General features: G+C 34.8%; 6 protein-coding genes across 6 annotated transcripts; 2 read left to right on the top strand and 4 right to left on the bottom strand.

Moving 5' to 3' along the window:
- Nucleotides 1–137: 137 nt before the first annotated feature.
- RO3G_06840 (40S ribosomal protein uS17) lies at nucleotides 138–833 on the bottom strand (the record flags this gene model as incomplete). Its single annotated transcript, XM_067661430.1, has 3 exons — nucleotides 138–249; nucleotides 425–762; nucleotides 822–833. 3 exons carry the CDS (start codon nucleotides 831–833, stop codon nucleotides 138–140), a joined length of 462 nt encoding a protein of 153 aa, XP_067517531.1.
- A 4,608-nt stretch (nucleotides 834–5,441) lies between these two features.
- RO3G_06839 (uncharacterized protein) lies at nucleotides 5,442–7,765 on the bottom strand (the record flags this gene model as incomplete). Its single annotated transcript, XM_067661429.1, has 3 exons — nucleotides 5,442–7,073; nucleotides 7,120–7,296; nucleotides 7,346–7,765. The coding sequence occupies 3 exons, from the start codon at nucleotides 7,763–7,765 to the stop codon at nucleotides 5,442–5,444; spliced, it is 2,229 nt and encodes a 742-aa protein (XP_067517530.1).
- An 854-nt stretch (nucleotides 7,766–8,619) lies between these two features.
- RO3G_06838 (uncharacterized protein) lies at nucleotides 8,620–9,044 on the top strand (the record flags this gene model as incomplete). Its single annotated transcript, XM_067661428.1, has 3 exons — nucleotides 8,620–8,650; nucleotides 8,705–8,839; nucleotides 8,911–9,044. 3 exons carry the CDS (start codon nucleotides 8,620–8,622, stop codon nucleotides 9,042–9,044), a joined length of 300 nt encoding a protein of 99 aa, XP_067517529.1.
- A 2,707-nt stretch (nucleotides 9,045–11,751) lies between these two features.
- RO3G_06837 (uncharacterized protein) lies at nucleotides 11,752–13,420 on the bottom strand (the record flags this gene model as incomplete). Its single annotated transcript, XM_067661427.1, has 5 exons — nucleotides 11,752–12,248; nucleotides 12,319–12,939; nucleotides 12,994–13,055; nucleotides 13,111–13,192; nucleotides 13,252–13,420. 5 exons carry the CDS (start codon nucleotides 13,418–13,420, stop codon nucleotides 11,752–11,754), a joined length of 1,431 nt encoding a protein of 476 aa, XP_067517528.1.
- Nucleotides 13,421–13,945: 525 nt separating this feature from the next.
- Nucleotides 13,946–14,902, bottom strand: RO3G_06836 (uncharacterized protein; the record flags this gene model as incomplete). The annotated part of the gene is made up of 3 exons (XM_067661426.1): nucleotides 13,946–14,118; nucleotides 14,308–14,349; nucleotides 14,404–14,902. The coding sequence occupies 3 exons, from the start codon at nucleotides 14,900–14,902 to the stop codon at nucleotides 13,946–13,948; spliced, it is 714 nt and encodes a 237-aa protein (XP_067517527.1).
- A 1,325-nt stretch (nucleotides 14,903–16,227) lies between these two features.
- RO3G_06835 (uncharacterized protein) lies at nucleotides 16,228–17,487 on the top strand (the record flags this gene model as incomplete). The annotated part of the gene is made up of 3 exons (XM_067661425.1): nucleotides 16,228–16,362; nucleotides 16,416–16,716; nucleotides 16,769–17,487. 3 exons carry the CDS (start codon nucleotides 16,228–16,230, stop codon nucleotides 17,485–17,487), a joined length of 1,155 nt encoding a protein of 384 aa, XP_067517526.1.
- Between the last annotated feature and the right edge of the window lie 356 nt (nucleotides 17,488–17,843).

Here is a 17,843-nt window from a genome sequence, read left to right as displayed (position 1 = left end):
GGGTCTGACCCCCCAAAAAAATAAATTATAATATTGCATTGTTGTTTTATCCATCTCCTTAAAAGGCGGCAGTCAAAAAAGGAAAAAAAATACGAGTTTTTAAGAATAAAATATTACTTTTATTAACATTAACAAGCTTAGAACTTGTTGAAAGCCTTGGAAGTACCCTTAGCCTTGGAGACCTTAATAACGTTGAAACGAACAGTCTTGGAAAGAGGACGACATTGGCCAATGGTGACCAAATCACCACTATAAAAAATAGGAAGATGTTAGCGAAAAAGTCTGGATATCAAAGGCTTGGGGAGCCGCTACCTCGCCCAACTACCTCATCCATAGCAAAGAATCATTGCAAAAGCGTCATTTGCTCTTCAATCGATAGGAAAAGGGATGCGTAGTGCAAAGGAAATTATAAAAATGTACTTACGTTTGGATGGCTTGGTTGTCGAAAGCGGGAGAAACGTGAGCAGAGATGTTCTTGTGACGCTTTTCGTAACGGTTGTATTTGGGAATGTAGTGAAGATAGTCACGACGAACGACAAGAGTACGCTTCATCTTGGTAGAGACAACAACACCAGTAAGGATACGACCTTGGATGTTGACTTCACCAACAAAGGGACACTTCTTATCGATATAAGTACCAACCTTGGCTTCCTTGGGGGTCTTGAAGCCGTTACCAACTTCCTTGAACCAACGTTGGTTACGCTTCTTGGCATCCTTGGAGTTTTGGAAAATACCAGCTTGCTTTTGGAAGGCCTTTTCGGTCTGTTCACATAGGCAAGTTAGCTTGTTACTCTCCTTCTTCAGAGATTGTTGTTACTTACTTGGTGTTCCATGTTTAATGTGAAATAAAAGAGGAGGAAATAAAATCAAAAGCAAAAAAATTTTCAGACTTTATTGTCTTGGCTGAGAGAAAAAAAAAAAAGAATCGCATAGTCACAAACATATTCTATTGGATGATAATACAAGCCACATGTTGTATTTTGTTAACTTTTTTATTTTGACAACAATCATTACAAAATACATTAGAATAGTTGTATATTTTTAAAGTCTTTATGCTTATTTAAAATGATCAATGATTCAATGTTTCGTAATTCTATGAGATATATCTTTATGAAAAATTGAGCCAAGTATGCTGCTTGAAATAGAAGCCCGACAGCCAACTCTTTATTAACAAAGCAAGTTCCTCTGGCTGAATGATTATCGATCTACCAAACTTTTAAAGTAAAAAGTCCAAGTATTCCTTTCAAATTTTGTGTCATTTTTGTACAATTTTGGAATCAAAGAAACAATTCTTGTGCGTTTTTTTTTTTTACACAGTCTCATCAAGAAATGACAAAATTAGTATTTTGATTACATTAACCCTAAATTGTCAAATGTGACCATTTCAGTAAAGATCTATACTTTATCGTATGTGAATTCCATCCTATAAAATCATAAATCAGGGCCTATTTCAAAATAGAAAGGCAATTATATCAAAATCCAACAAAATGATTATTGTATCTTGTATCTCTTTTGGCTGAAAACCCAAATCATGGTGAGATTGTTTTCATCTAAGCTATGTTTACACAATAGTGTCAATCAGTACAGGTCTTACACTAAGTTTCTATTTGGTTTCCGCATACATATTTGAAAAACAAAACTGTAAGGCGTTAGCTTGGTAGTCTGGTCTTTGCTTGTTAGCATAAGCAATGTCAGAACTACAAAAGATAGTTTTTAACGTTAGTCATTTGTGTGCAATGCATTTCATGAGTTTCTTTACCAATGACTATCACTTGGTTTACTTTCAAATATGTTTTTATAAAAAGATTTTTCATGTAAATTATCTTTCTGTAGTAAGAAAAAAAAAAGCAAGACATCGCCCTGCAATAAATACGGATTATTGTTTAACTTGATAAGAAAACAGCAAGACACTTGTAGTCATTCATCGATTATTCTTTTATGAGCTTATTTTGCCATTCTTATCACAACCAGTGCGTGCTGCTGGAACCTTATGAATTTGAAAAAGATAACCATATGCTCCAAACCACCTGCTGTCCTTACTTTCGGCCTCATGATCATTTTCGGTTTCTTGAGAGGTAGCAGTGAGGATAAACGTTCAAGTAGTCAATCCAATGAACGGTTGCATTTTGGTATCCAGTCAAGTGGTTGAAAAAGCAAGGACATTTGACCTCTGGTTTCTGATCACGAGCTTCAACCCATCTAATCTTTGGAGGCCAATTGGCCAAACATCAGAGTATACAGGATGTGGTAGTAGCGTTATTCTTCATCTTGCCCAAAGATTCACGATGGGCATCTACCTCCTTCATTCGACGCTACGTTTTCAGAGTATTGGCAACTACCTGAATGTTCAGTGCGTTTTGAAAGACATATCCAACCAAAATGTTTGCAAAAAGTACTTGACCTGAACATAGATCTCGCAGTTTTTGTTTAATAATGCGCATACATCAGATGTGAGCCCAACATGATAGTACTGCTTCAAGTGTTTTACATCGGGTGAGATGACCAAGAGGTATTCTTTTTTAGCTGTAGAAACTGGTTCTGCTGTCTTACAAAGTGAATTACATACACGCTTAATCAACAAAGGATGAGGGAGAAGCAAGAGCACTAGAAGGAAGAGGACCAAAAGCTAGAACAGTATCACCCGCACCAGCTGAAGAAAGGGGTCGTAAGGCCAAAATCGATTAGGCTTGTATGCTGTAATACGTTTTGAATAAATCAAATGCGTTGATTTTATATTAATTTTCAATATAGTATACTCTTTGCCAAAGAAAGTTCATAACCGAAACGATTTTAACTGACAGGTTCTACTCTGTAAGCATCTGCTCTTTTAACAAGCAGTTCAAAACATTTAGGCTTTCCAAGACTTGGCTCTTTTTCTTTGTGAATGCGTTCATATTGTATTAAATGAATCCGAGATTGAATATAAATATATGTGAATATATGGTGAGGTTATACTTTTGAAGTCAAAAATTAGATGGAGCCCAATTATTATTTTTTTTCTTTATCGCTAGGTGCTGATAGTTAACAAACAAGAGAAAATGGGCCAATTTGTGTTATTCAGTACACTTACAAAGGTTGATTCCATTCTTCACAGCATAAAAGGGCAAACTGTAGATCCCTCTGATAAGTTGGTTGAAAAAGGGCTATGCGGTCTCCAGACATGCTAGGACCTTCTGATTTTCATGATAAAAGTACATTTATATTGAATGACTCTTTTATATGATAGCAAACTTAAACAAAAAAAAAGGCTCTCTTTTCAAGATTGTTTTTATAACAAGATAATGATGTATACGACTGAATAACCAAGAAAAATATGGATGCGTTTTTGTTCTATCCCAAATAGTCTAAACACAAGCTATGACTGAATAGTCCAGAGTGATCTCTATTCACCGTCCTCATTTTAAAAGAACACACGTTAGATATCTGTTTATAAAAATGAGCATGTGTTTATATAACATTCACTTTCTTTCTACTCGACAGATCTCAACTGAATGAAATCCTAACTCTAAGTTGAATACAATCGATGGGATTGATCTGGATTTGTGTAAACAGAAACTAAATGGCAACAGTGAAAATAGATTGGTTAGATTCAGTAAAGATGTAATTGACAGTTTTTTTTTTTTTTTTTTTTTCTTTTTTCGTGGCATTACATGTTTAATTCATTGGCTATAGTTTTGATTTTGCTTTTTTTTTTAAAAAAAAAAAGATAATTCAAGTATATCATTTCTTTTTTGTCAAATCAATCTACTTTAAGGCCATCAACTTTAATCCCTCTCCCTCCCTCCCCTGAATACAAAACCAAAAAGGCAGTTAAATTAAACGTCCATTTATTTCATAAGAATCCACAATTTTTCGATCTCTTGTACGATATCGAACCATCCAATTACCATTAGGAAGCTTCATGTAAAAGTTTGAATAATTGGGCTCTTCTGAAGAATGCGTTGTGGTCGTGGTTGAATAGGATAATAAGGATGCGTCTGAATGCAAGTGAACTACACTTTTGAATCGTCGACATTTTTCAAGCGAATTTTGCTCTTTTTTCTTATTAAAGAATATGTTTTTGAGTGACAATAAAGTTTTCATTTTTTAAAAAAAAAAAGAAAGAGAGAAAAAGGAAAAGTGAATGTAATTTCAATGCTTTTATATAAGTCAGTTGTGTTGAGGGCTGCAAGATGCAGTTCAGGTTTTAATTAATCCAATGCTATGCATCAAATCGTGCACGCGGGTTTAAAAAGAAAGAAAGAGAAAGTTTATTAAAAAGAAAGCGATTGATAGACAGGATTGATTCTACAAAAAAGATAAACCATGTATTTTATCGAATCATTTTTACTAGTGAATTGGTTTTTAAAAGAGTTTAAAGACGGTTTTATTTTTTCATTTTTTTTTTTTTTTTTTTTTTTTTTTTTGGAAAAACGTACCTTTTCAGTGGCAATATCAGGGATTCATCAAAGGCAAAAGAAATATTTCTATTTCAGTCTAAGCCTAGATTTTTTTTTTTTTGACTGATTTTTCATTCATAAACCTTTCCATTATGGACTCTCATTCCTTTTAACACTTTCATGATACTTTGTCATAAGCAAGGAATTCTTAATAATCAAAGTCTTAAAATTCAAATCAACAAGCATGTGATAAGAGTTTTTTTTTTTATTTTTTATTTTCCTGTTTATTTTGAATTTAGTCAACTGAAAGACAACTCGTTTACTTATGCAAATAACAGGAATCTGGTATGTAATATATTGTCAATTATAACCATAAATGCTCTAATTTATAATTTTGATGTTTTACAAGTCTTTTTATTATTACTAAACTAAAGATGATCCTACAAGAAAGGTTTTATTATTGAAAATAAAGTCAGTGAATAAAAAGTGACGCCTTTCATTTTTATGGTGCCTTGTAACACAGATTGGATTCGATTATTATATAAATGATCATGTAAGCACAGGGTTTTCTTTAGAGAATGAACCTAGTACAATTTTAAGGATAGACTCTGTCTGTGTTACCCACGACTTGGTTGATAGAAAGCACTCTTTTCGTTTAAATAAGCCGTGAGGATAGAAGGATTGATTAGATTTCCTTTCTCTTTCTTTCGATTTGAGTTTACGCCTTTTATAAAATGAAAGGAGAAGAAAGGTTAGATGGTAGATCAAGTTGATGTCTCCTTCCTTATTTATACAAAATGAATCTAAAACCGTGTGTACATCTAAACGACTTGTTCTCCCCCCCCCCTTTGAATACATTGTTTTCATCAAAAATAAGAAAGGCTTGTGAATGGTTACACTCCTACAGATTCAAACTTGATGGGAAAAAAAAAAAACGAATTATTTTCATTTAATCAAATATTTCATACAATTTTTTATTTTATTTACAAAGAAAGGAAGGGAAAGGGAAGGGAGAGAGAGAGGGGAATATGATACAAAATAAGAGAAATATATAAGGTGTGATTAGACACTAAGGAATAAATTGATGGTATTTGTAGTTCCTCTACTTTCGAAAGCCATTTGAATGTCTTCATCTGAATTAATTGTAATAAAATCACCATCTTCATCTTGGTATTTTAGTCTTAGAGTATCTGTGGGTTGTAAATTGGCTACTAAGCGTATCTTTCGATCTACTTTATCTATCAATTCTGCATAACCAATATCAAATCCAGTCATGATCACATAAATGCCCTCATTAAAATTTAATTTTAGTTTCAAAGGTGAATCTAAGGGTGAAGGAGGGGCGGTCATGTAGAGTGCTCTTGAACTGGCAAATTGGGGTGGTGGCATATCTTCCCAGACGGGTGGATGGATTTTTTGTTTGATGTTTGGACTACTCTGTGATCGAACTCGGCTGGTATAAAGCAGTGGTTGTCCTGGTGCGACTGATTGAGATTGACTACGGTTGGAAAGATAAGGTGGTAAAGGATGATAGTCATCCAGAGTACGCGGTGATGAAGGATGTGAAGGTGGAGGTGATGCGGGGTAATCGTTGACATGGGAACTCGTACGTGGCAGTGGTTCTGTGATATGCCGAGATCTCCCAGAATGTGCTATACGAGCTGATACTGAATTTGGCCGGGTCACTGCATCCTCTTCGTCACTATCCTCACTACTACTGCTGTCATCATCCGTACGAAGGAAAGCAGGAATTTCGGTTAATGTGGAACCCTTCATGGACATGAGTTGTGTGTTGGATACGTTGGATTTCATGGGAGTAATCTTTTGATTGAGTGTTGATTCCCAAAGTTTCATTTGTTCTTCATTTCTGAATCGAAACAAGACATGATCCACTTCACGATCTTTCCAATCGATCGCTAAGCACCAATTACCAGTTGAAGAATGATTTCTGACTTTGAGGATACGATTGGTAAGGATAACACCTTTCGGTTGAAGACTTCCTCTTCTTTTCTTTTTGATAGAAATTGTGTTATTCTTTTGAGATTGTTTACTTTCTTTACAAATCAAGATCGTTCGTTCAAAAAAGTAAACTTGCATCTCCTTTTCTGGCGCATCAGATTGAGACATCATCAATTTATCGTGATGTAAAAGATTTCCAAAGTTATCGATCTGACTCGGTCTTAATTCATCCATCCTCCGTTTGATCTCATCTACCACTTGAATATTTTCATATTTACGTTGTGTCTCATTCACTTTCTCTGTCACCCTTCGAATACTTTCCAATCCTCTTTGAGTACTTTTGAGATGAGGCCAATCAGGTTTAGTTGACTTGATGAGTTGTTGCATCAGTAAAGGGTATTTACATATTCTTTGTACTGGTTTAATAAGCATAGAGGGTAATTCATAAACAGGATTTAATATATCTGCCAATTTTTGTAATTTAGGTGCTTCTTGAACAACCAAATCTTGTGCTGAGAAATAATTTGAGCAATAAGGTTCATAAACAGTAAATGAACCCTCATTTTGGATAAACAATGAACCAAAGTCTTGATCCTCGGGTGATTTCTCAGCCATTTCTTCTAATTGGATCAAGAATCTTCTTTGAAAGTCAACGAGTGTATTTAGATTACCAAACAAGTAGTGAATTGTATCTGGATTTAATATTTCTTGTAATTGTAATTCACGCATATAATTCTAATCAATTTTAATACTTTATTCATCCTCTATTGATTTCCCTTACTTGAAGTAATTCCAAGTCTTGTACATATTTTCTTTCTGTTTCTAATAATTCTAATACGACCTTATCTCGAGTATCTTTTGGTTCATTGAATGAATTTCTATTGTTCTTGAATCCTTCTGATGTAATAACACCTTTTTCTTCTAATAACTGTAGAATGATATCAATCGAATTGACCACCTAAAGAAGAACAAGATGAATAAATAATAAAATAACAAGATTAGATTACCTTCACAAATCCATTGGTATTGTCTTTATATAAATCGGATAAAGTAAATAAATCTTCTTCTTTAAAGTTCAATTCATTTCTACAGGCAACAATAAAATGATAAACATTCTTTTTACATTCATTCAGTTGAGTACAAGATGAATCAACAGTCAGTGGATCATTTGGTTCTAAAGCATTAAATAATGCTACCAAAGGTACACCTCTTCTACAAATAGTCCAAAGCTTATTTAATGGGTCATTGGGTGAATCATCATTTAAATAATATTCCATATTGGGCACAACTGATAATTTTTCGAGTACAGAACGACAAGTGTGATAAAGTGATGTACCATTAGATGGCTTAGTGATGGGTGAATTAGAACAAAAGGATGGAGTGATTGGTGTATGTATCGAAGGTGTTCTACTTTTTACTAGAGTCATAGTTTAAATATCAAAAAAAAAAAAAAATAAAATAATAAAAAAAAAAAGATTTATAATCCTTTACTACTATGGAGGCAGCTGATCTTTTTTTTTTTTTTTTTTCATTCTACACGGGATAATGAATGTGGGTTGTACGAAAAAGAAAAAAAGATTAGAATTCGGAGTTTGAACCATAATAAACTATCCAAAATGAAATTACCAATCAGTGATTGTTTTATGAATCTTTTCGTGGGAATGCCTCGAGTGAATACAGTGCGGCTGGTAAACTTTGTCCATTTTGAAAAAAAATAAATGGCGGTTACTCAATTTTTTTTTTTGTATGAGGATCTTATTCAAGTGCCGGTGGTTACCTAAAATCAAATGGCGTTGCCTGGAAAATGAGTGTTTTAGAAATTTCAAAGAATTCAATTTGTCGGTTTCATCTGTAAGATTGTATAAGTAAATGTTTATTAAAGCAGCTGAGTAAAAGTTTGTTTTGTTATACAATCACACCAAATTAATTTTTGGACAAAGAAATTTATTAAAGATAATTTTATGCTTACAACAAAATAAAGATGCCTTTTTCTCATCAATTCATTAAAAAAACATGTTGGCTCGAATCTCCATAGACTGCACACGACCTTTAATTATGAACATGAAACAAAAGAAAGTAAAGCAAAGTTTTTTTTATTTTTTAAAATACATCACACGATTAGAGAGATTGCAGAACTTGTTGGCTTGAACAAGTCTACTGTGCAAGATATAAAAGCCAAGATGGATAACTATGGCCGCCCTTTGCCTTACAAGCAAACAGGTCATCCATTGAAAATAAAAGAACTGAAAGGCACTTGAAGAGGATTATTAGAGAAATAAATATGAAGCTGGCAAAGCTAGATGTTTTTGTTTGTATAGAAACTCTTTAATCGTATGTGGATCGACTTGACTTCAAATCATACAGAGCAGTTCACAAGCCTAGAGTGACTGCAAGGCACCGCAAAAGTAGGCTTCGATGGACAAAGGAACATCCCAATTGGACGGAAGACCAGTGGAGAAGCGTTGTTTGGTCTGATGAGTCGCGTTTTTGTGTAGAAGGCAGTAAACGCGGAACAAGAATGCTCAGGAAGGAGGTTTTGGACCTTTAGAAATTATTGACACCAATTCTGTAGACCAAGAAGCATGCATCAATATTCTGGTCAACAGGTTTCATCCTTGGCTTACAAATGTCACAATGCATCAAGAGAAGGATCTTATCTTCCAAGAGGATAGAGCTTCCTGTCATACAGGTAGTTATGCTCGATAGAGAAAGGAAACCCACCAAATTAGGGATTTTGAGTACTGGCCTGCTCAAAGCCTTGATTTGAACCCATAAAGCATATACGGAATGCTCTTGAAAGTCAAATTGAGAGAAAAAGATTGTCCATTAAAAACTTGGAGCAATTGAAGGTGGCTCTACAAGAAGAGTGGGCAAGATTGGGTGATGAGTGTATTGAACGGTTAGTTCGAAGCATGAAGAAGCGATGTGAAGCAGTTATTAAAGCCAAAGGCGGGACAACAGAATACTGAAAATGGCTTTATATATGTATTCTTAGAATAAGCACTTGAGCCTTTCTTTTCTGGCAATCTGAAATCTGTCCGAAAGTTTATTTGATGTGATTGTACTGGTACAAACACAACTTTCACTGATGGTACTGAATGCAATGTGCTTTATATTCCTCAGTTATCTGCCATACTGACATTACCTCCTGTTATCATTGAATTTCAACACTTGATCACCAAGAGTTTTATGTGCCGTTCTATTCAGTATTGTATTATTATACTATACTGTATAATGATATATAATAAATATATTCTAGTAAGTTCGGTATTATCCTTTATATTTGGACAAGACTTGTAACATTGAGAGTTGCTATATATACTCTATAACCGACTATCAAAGCACTAATTGAGAATAAACGGTATTTGAATATGTAGTACGATATACCTCCAACTATATAATCTATAATCAGTACAGTTTGTTTGTAGCAGTCTATTCTGCCTTGTTGTTAATAATCAAACAGTCCTGCTGCACCTGGCAGTATATATCTCATTCTGTTTACTCATAATACTAAGAGTGATTGCTTGTATATAACACATACTTTTTGTCTTCTTTCCCTTTCATATAATCTTTTCATTGATTGTCTTGATATCTTTTCAATTCTCTCACTACTTACAAGAAGAATGTGATATAAAGACATTTGGAACAACATCAGTAAATAACATTGATATCATATAATCAGAACTTGTATACAACAAAGCTTCGAATATTACAATATAGACTGGGTAATAAATGACACCTGTACAAAAATATTAATAGAAAAACTTTGAATCAAAGGGAGGAAGAGGTAAGCCATCTGTGCTTGCCATAGTGAAATATGAAAAGTATAGTTCGCCAGCATTTCATAGTAGTCACATTTTCCTAAAAGCCTTTCACAGAATAATACGCTTATCATGACTCTCTTAATCCCTCTGAATCTTGTCTCTCGCCAAAAATCATATCTATGATAGTGTCATCTCTCCTAGCTCTGCTTCTAATAGATAAGCATAATTATAAAGATTCTCTCTTCTTATTTCTTACTTATATGATATTTGATGATTATTTTTAAGGTAGAAATAAAAGTAGAAATTCAATGGGCAAGAACTTGGGGTATTTTATTGTATAAATAAACTTGAAGCTTCTTCGAATGCTACGTAAATTAACCTTTATATGGCCTTTGCTTTCTTCGTTACTTAAAAGTTCTGGTATTGAATACTTGTTGTTTTCATAAACCTTTCTTTCTCTCTAGACTTCTATAATACGGTATTTTATCTAAAAGTTGCCATAAATTTCTAGCTCTAGTCATCACTGATTCGATGATACATCGTTAAACTTGAACACATCTTGATAACGCAGGTACTTTGCGCTAGGTAATCGCCGGCACTTGAATAAGATCCTCATACAAACAAAACAAAAAAAAAGTTTAGGAAACCGCCATTTATTTTTTCAGAACGGATAAAGTTTACCAATCGCACTGTATCACACAAGTTATAAATGACTATTAATCCACTAAACTAAAATAAGAGAATCGTACTACAACTTATTTGTACCTGAACTTAGCGTGCACCTAAAATGTAACCATCTATTCGGAGACTCATTCTACTTTACAATGCATATTAAACTAACCTCATTCATCCCTTTCTCCCCCTTTTAGTATAACTTCATTATGAAACATAGTTTCACAAACAAGGAAAACTCTATTCATTCATACATATTAATTCCTTTTATGAAAAACAAAAGAAAGAGGATAAAGAAAGAGTAGAATTTATAAACAATTCTACTAAATTGACATCAAACTAAACTACATTCGGACCTTTTAATTCAATCTTTCACTTTTTTCTCCTCTTGAAAAAAAAAGACAACAACTCAGATGGAGTAACACGATGTAGATCTGGATTCTTTTTCAAAAAAATAAGCAAAGAGATGTTGGCGTAATCTAAAAACAAGGCTTTCATGATCAAACATCTCCTCTTATTTCCCCTTTTATCTCCTCTTATTGTATCATCATTAGACATTCTTTCATCCATCCTGTTTTACCCCCCACATTTAGTGTGAGATGAGTTTATAATTAATTTGGAAAAAAATAGGAAAAAAAAGAAAAGAAAAAAAGGAAAAAGTAAATTGTGAATGAATACAAAAAAGAAAATGAAATGAATGCATGGACCATTCATATTGTTTCACTAAATGTTATTATTCAATACAAAATGTACATTATCTTTTATAGTATAACTAAAGAACATGACGAATGAATGATTACTCTCCATTTATAAAATAGGCATAGATTATAATAAAAAGTCTATTTTGATTACGAAAGTCTATTTTGTTTATTAACATATGAGTGTATGAATATAAATCAGAATATAAGATTATGAAATGCAGATAAAATAATAAAACAAAGGGGGGGAGAGAAGAGAGAGGGGGGGGGGGAATATAATTACATGACGGAAAATAAAGAACCTGTCATTTTAACCTTTAAAATCATACAAATAGCAGAACCAACGATATAAACAGAACCTGAAAACATTTGAACACCGATATAACCACTATTGGGTGTAGCCAATTGAATGGCAGATGCAATGGGTGGTCCAACACCAGCAATTGAACTCATAACAAATAAGATTGAAAGGCCGGACGCGATATTATCTGGACCTACGACAGTAGCTGTAATAGGGGGAGCCAATGCATAATAAATACCACAAGTAAAACCAAATAAAACAGCAAAGGCCATCATTGTCTCGTATGTTTTCGCAAATGGCCACAAAAGCATACAGAATAGACCAGAACTGGTGGAAGCAATAGCAAACATATTGATACGACCAATACGATCCGCAATTGCACCAAGCACAAGACGACCGATGGCATTCATAGCACAGGCAACGCCTACAAGGTTAGATGACTGTGATGCAGACACGCCAAATGATCTTGCATAAGCTATTCATTGTCTATAAGTCATCTTATCTACTTTTTTTTTTTTTTTTTTTTTTTTTTTTTTCATTCTTACTTGGTAAATAAAACAAAGGAATAAGATAACCAAAGAGAGCAATGACAACACCAGTCAACATGATGATAAAATTGACATCCTTCAACATACTCAACTTGATGGGTGATTTAATAGGCTGTTTCTTTGCATTAGGTGGAAGTCTTGTACGAATAAGACAGGCAGCGATCATACAGATACCAAATGCCATCAAACCAATGATACGGTGAGCCCAGGGCAACCCATACTTTTGCACAAGAGAAGTCACCATCGGACTCAACGCAAGTCCACCAAATCCTGAACCAGCGGAACTGATACCCATCGCAGTACCTCGGCGGGTTGTGAACCACTGAGGAATCACAGCCACAACTGACATATACACAAGAGAAGAGCCGACACCAAAGACAAGTCCCATGGTGATGTAGAGATGCCAAACCTCTGTACTGAAACCGGCTGTGATGATACCAAGTGACATCACCACCGTACCAAAAGCAAGTGTCAAATTAGCTCCTAGTGGAGCCAGAAGAGGTCCGACGGGTGCAAACAGATTGAGGGTCACAATCATCAGTGAACCAACACCCATCAGTTCCATTGTGGTCGCTTTGCCTGCGAGAACAGTGGTCGCATAGGCATTAGAAAACACACCTAAGAAAAGGGGAGATGAGTGGATTGAACATCAGGAATGGATAACTGACTTACCCCAAATGGCAGAGGTACCAAACATGATGAAATTGATCAGGAAACCACAGACAGCAATGACCCTATTCAGTTTGTTGAATAAACAAATAAATAAACAAATAAAAAAAAAAGATCTACCATCCGTAGCCACCATTTGGAATCGTATCATAAAAGGCATCATCAGGCTCTGGTAATTCTACCATACTAGCCACAGTGACATCTATTGTGTAGCATGAATCATCCATGTTTTTATTTCACATCAAAAGTTTCCTTTCTTACTTGTTTGCACTCGATCCACCTGTTCCAGCTTTCCTTGCTCAACATCGTATTTCTCTGTATGAATCGTTGGTAGCTTTTCTATATCATTATTTCCAGGCGTGAGTGTCATGCCGTTTAATTCATCAAGAGATTCCCGTGGCGTCGATCTGTTCTTTTCGGTTTCTTGCATTCCTCTGAAAAGAAAGAGTGATGAAAAAAGAAGAGAGAAAAGGTTTTAAATCGAGAAGGTTTTATAATAGCGAAAAGGGATCCGCTTTAAACATTTAGGTCCAAATCAACAGAACAAGGGCTCTAAATTTAACCGGACATCGTAAAGTACAACTCGTCAAACATCCGTGACTCATAAAGACGCGCAGTTATTTTTTTGTATTATTAATGTTCATAAAGGTTACAGTGGACCGTCATGAGTTATTAATCATAAAGGAGAAAGAGAGGGAAAATGATGGAAACCCGATCAACAAACCGGGTAAATGTTTTTAATCTCTTTTTCCTATTCCAAATTGATTTCATGAAGATCAATAAAAAAAAAATTTATTCTCATAACACGATTACAGACATTGAAAAAAAAATGAAAAAAAAAGAGGAAGGGGGGGGGGATAATTTATACATTGCGTATCTGAAGTACAGCTTTATGGGTTTGTATTCATTTTTATATGATTTGTTATCTTCGTGAGAAAGAAGTGAACTAGAATATTTAAGCGTATTCATCCAACCAATCTAAATCATTTGCGCCTGTATTTCTTGTTTCTGTCAAAATAGCATAGACAATGTCCTTGATGGAATGTCCATTTAAAGAGGGTGGACTTATGTCTTCTGTCATGACAGGTGCTAACCAAGTTGTGTTCTGATGTGACCGGTTGTTGATTTCTATTGTGGGTGAATTTAAACTTACTGTGAATGATAAATCATGATTCAATCCTTCAGTTTCAACTATGAATTGGTTAACATTGTTTAAAATGATCTATGACTTACTATAAGAATGAATCAAATCAGGATGTATGTCATCTAAATGTTTTCATTAAATAAAAAGTACTTTTGATTCTTCTTCATCCTTACCGGGTATTTCTTCTGGTAAGACTTGTAACATGGTAATAGAACCTATTGAATGAATATAAAATACACAAGAATAAAAAAAATCTTTTTTCAATTTACCAGGTCCAATGGTTTCGTTGTTATGATTACTGTGATTGTTTGGATGTGTTTGAAATGGAAAATAGTCTTCTGAATCTGAACTTTCTTCAAATTGATAGGTAAAATGCTGAGAACAAATCAATTCATGCGTTGTCAATTTCCTTGCTATACAGTTTGGTGATCTTCTCGCATCCAGTCGCTTCAGGTAAGGACAATAATAAGCAAATAACCAAATGATCTGCGCCGTAACCCATCGTGTCTGTCGAATCTCGAGTTCTCTTAATTCTTTACATCCACCTCCAATCGCTTTAATCACTTCTTCTATCGGTATCTCAATTTGTGTTAATCCAGGTTCAAGTGTATGACGTTGTGTAGAAGCATATTCTCCAGTCTCAAGAATCATTTTATCATCAAGTAGACAGGTATCTGAGAGATTGAGTGATGTGATATGTAAACAAGTTTGTGTGATCTGTAATAAAGAAGAAGTAGAGACTGTAATGGTTGAATGATGTTCGTCCATGGTTAAATGCTGTTTATGATCAATAAAAGTATTCGTACCATTCAGTCTTCGTCTTGTTCTCGTACTTTTCTCTTTGTTTGCTATCAACCATCATCAATATCTCTACTTTCTCTCATTCTTTTCTTACCACACAATTCTTGTTTTGAAAGGTCAATTGAACGTACAATGCTTCCATAAGAAAAAGTAGCTGAGGATCGTGTTAGGGTAAGTAAGAAGGTTGCCCAACGATAAGTATCACAAATACGAGGGCTTTTGTATAATAGTGGGGTTGCACAATAAAACCACTGTTTGGAGACAAGTGAAGCTGAATGAATGGTAGATTGTGAATCTGCTGCATGGTGCAAGATGAGTGAAAGTATTTCTGCTGGTAAAGGAAAAGGTCGAATATTTGTTAACAGTCTCTTGTGAATACACCAATGTTTATATTGATCTCTTCGAACAGTGACAATATCATCTTTCTTTGCTTGAAACATGATTAAAATAGAAAAAAAGAGGGAAAAATAAAAAAAATAGAATTTTATGTGCTAACAGTGTGTGACTCTATTTTATTTTACACTATGTAAGTGTGCATGTGTTTCAAAATAAGGAATGCCTTTTTTTAATGCTCTCAAATAGAATAAAGTCCTGCTGTTACCAGTAAATGCTGTTTATCATCCTCTCTTTTGTTTCCCCTCCCTTTCCCCTTTTTTTTCGGATTTTGATTACATTGACTGTGTAACAAAAGTAATAGTGGCAATTGCATGAATAGACCAGTTTACTAGTTGATTATAAAAGAAAGCAAAAGAAAAAAAAGAAATGATCTAAAATATTTAAACAGTTTCTTAGAGAATGACACACGTTTAACCCTCATTATATTCCTAGTGCTTCGATTCAATCCTTAAGAGATGAATACAAAATGGGATTGTAATAGCATGTCCGAAAAAAAGAGATATACGTTTTAAGCTGAGTTTTGATATAAAAGGCCACGATGTTTGATAATCCTACAAAAACTGCGCCATTTGTCCCCCAAAAAAAAAAAAAAAAGAAAAAGTCAGCATTCAATAGTTCTTTCAAAAGAATACATGTTGATATACAGCCTTTTATGCACTTTTTTTTTTCTTTGAAAAAAAAAGAAAAAAAGATTTGTTTGAGCAACCAACGGTACTTTTAACGATGAAAGACATGACAAGAATGTCAAGTTATACAATACAATCGTGAGAAAAAATAAAGTTGAGATAAAAGGAAAAAAGACAAAGAGAGAGATAGAAATGATATAAAAATGGGTGAATCATTATCTTTTTTTTTCGCTCTTTTTTTTTTTCTCTTTTTCTTCATTCTCTCATAAAATGTCTCCCTTTGTCAATAGTGTGAATGAAAAGAAACCATTCATTTATGACTTTGTAAGCGATACTGCTACAATTCCTACTGAAGACATGTTTGATGTCATGAAACTAGCTACGTGTGGTGATGATGTCTTTCAGGTAATAAGATCAATACATATTTTTAAGCTCTTCAATTTAACCTTTTACCAAAGGGCGACGATGACTGTCGAGAGTTGGAAAACTACGTTGCTCATTTGCTTGGCCATGAAGCAGCCTTGTTTTGTACAAGTGGTACAATGTCAAATCAATTAGGTCTTCGTTGCCTTTTGTTTCAACCTCCTCATTCTGTTTTATGCGATTCTCGAGCACACGTCTATAAACTTGAGTGCGGTGGTATTGCATACCATTCCCAAGCCAATGTTGTACCGGTCGTTGCAAAGGGAACTTTTATGACTGCTCAAGAAGTAGAAAGTCATATCAATAAAGATACACTCTGTGGTGCACCCACCAAAGGTAAACAGAATACCCTGCTTCTTCTCTGTGATCTCATCATCATTCATTTTAGTCATATCACTTGAAAACACGATGAATGGCACCATCATGCCAATAGAAGAAGTTCGTAAAATCCATGATGTTGCCCGTGCCAATGACTGCAAGATGCATCTCGATGGCGCACGTTTATGGAACGCAAGCCAAGAGACTGGTATACCACTCTGTGAATACGGCCAGTACTTTGATACAGTCTCCATCTGCTTATCAAAGGGTGTCGGCGCTCCTATCGGATCCATACTCACTGGTCCCAAGGAACTCATCCAACGCGCTCGTCATCTTCGCAAGTTGATGGGTGGTGGTTGGCGTCAGGCAGGTCTGCTTGCTCGTGCCGCTCGATACTGCATCCAGACCGTTGTTCCCACCATGCCACAAACCCACGTTTTAACCCGAAAACTCGGAGATCACTTGAAATCATTGGGTATCGATCTTCTTTTACCGCCAGAGACAAACATGCTCTTTATTGACATGACAAACGTCGGTTTGACCGTAAATGAATTAGCAGAAGGGTTAAAAGAAAAGAACATCAAGATTTTCACTAGTTCTGGTACTACCCTGCGAATCGTGCTTCATTATCAAATTACTTTACAGGCCGTAGAAGACTTTATGCAAGTCGCGTCAGAATTGGTTCATGCCAAGAAGACATCGGGTTTTATACCTCCTCAACCTAAAGACACCGTTTTAAAAACAATTGAACAAACAGCTGAGGCTGCTTACCCTTCTGTTAAAACATAAAAAATGAAAACAACAGGAACCCTTTTTCAATACAATGTCTTTATTTTTTTTCTTGTAATATGCCATTATGTACAACGTTAATTTCCGTTAAGCCTGTGATAGGTGAAGATTTAGATCTTAACCGCGAGGGTTTTTCCATCTTTCCCTTCTTGCGACAAACATCATCTAAAGAAAATAATGACGATGTTTTTTTGATTTTATAATCTGTAGGGGAATTCGATTGATTGAGACAAGGGAAGTGAGGTGATGTTTTCTTGATAGACTGACCACGTTTGACCGTTGCTGACATCAGTGATCGGAGTGCCTGATGAGAGGGCTTGTGGGTTATAAAGATAGGTAAAGAGACATCTACCTTG

This window comes from Rhizopus delemar, genomic scaffold (genome assembly GCF_000149305.1).
Source record: "Rhizopus delemar RA 99-880 supercont3.5 genomic scaffold, whole genome shotgun sequence".
Lineage (NCBI taxonomy): Eukaryota > Fungi > Mucoromycota > Mucoromycetes > Mucorales > Rhizopodaceae > Rhizopus > Rhizopus delemar.
Note: the sequence above shows the minus strand (reverse complement) of the source record. Positions and strands in the feature narration are given on the sequence as shown.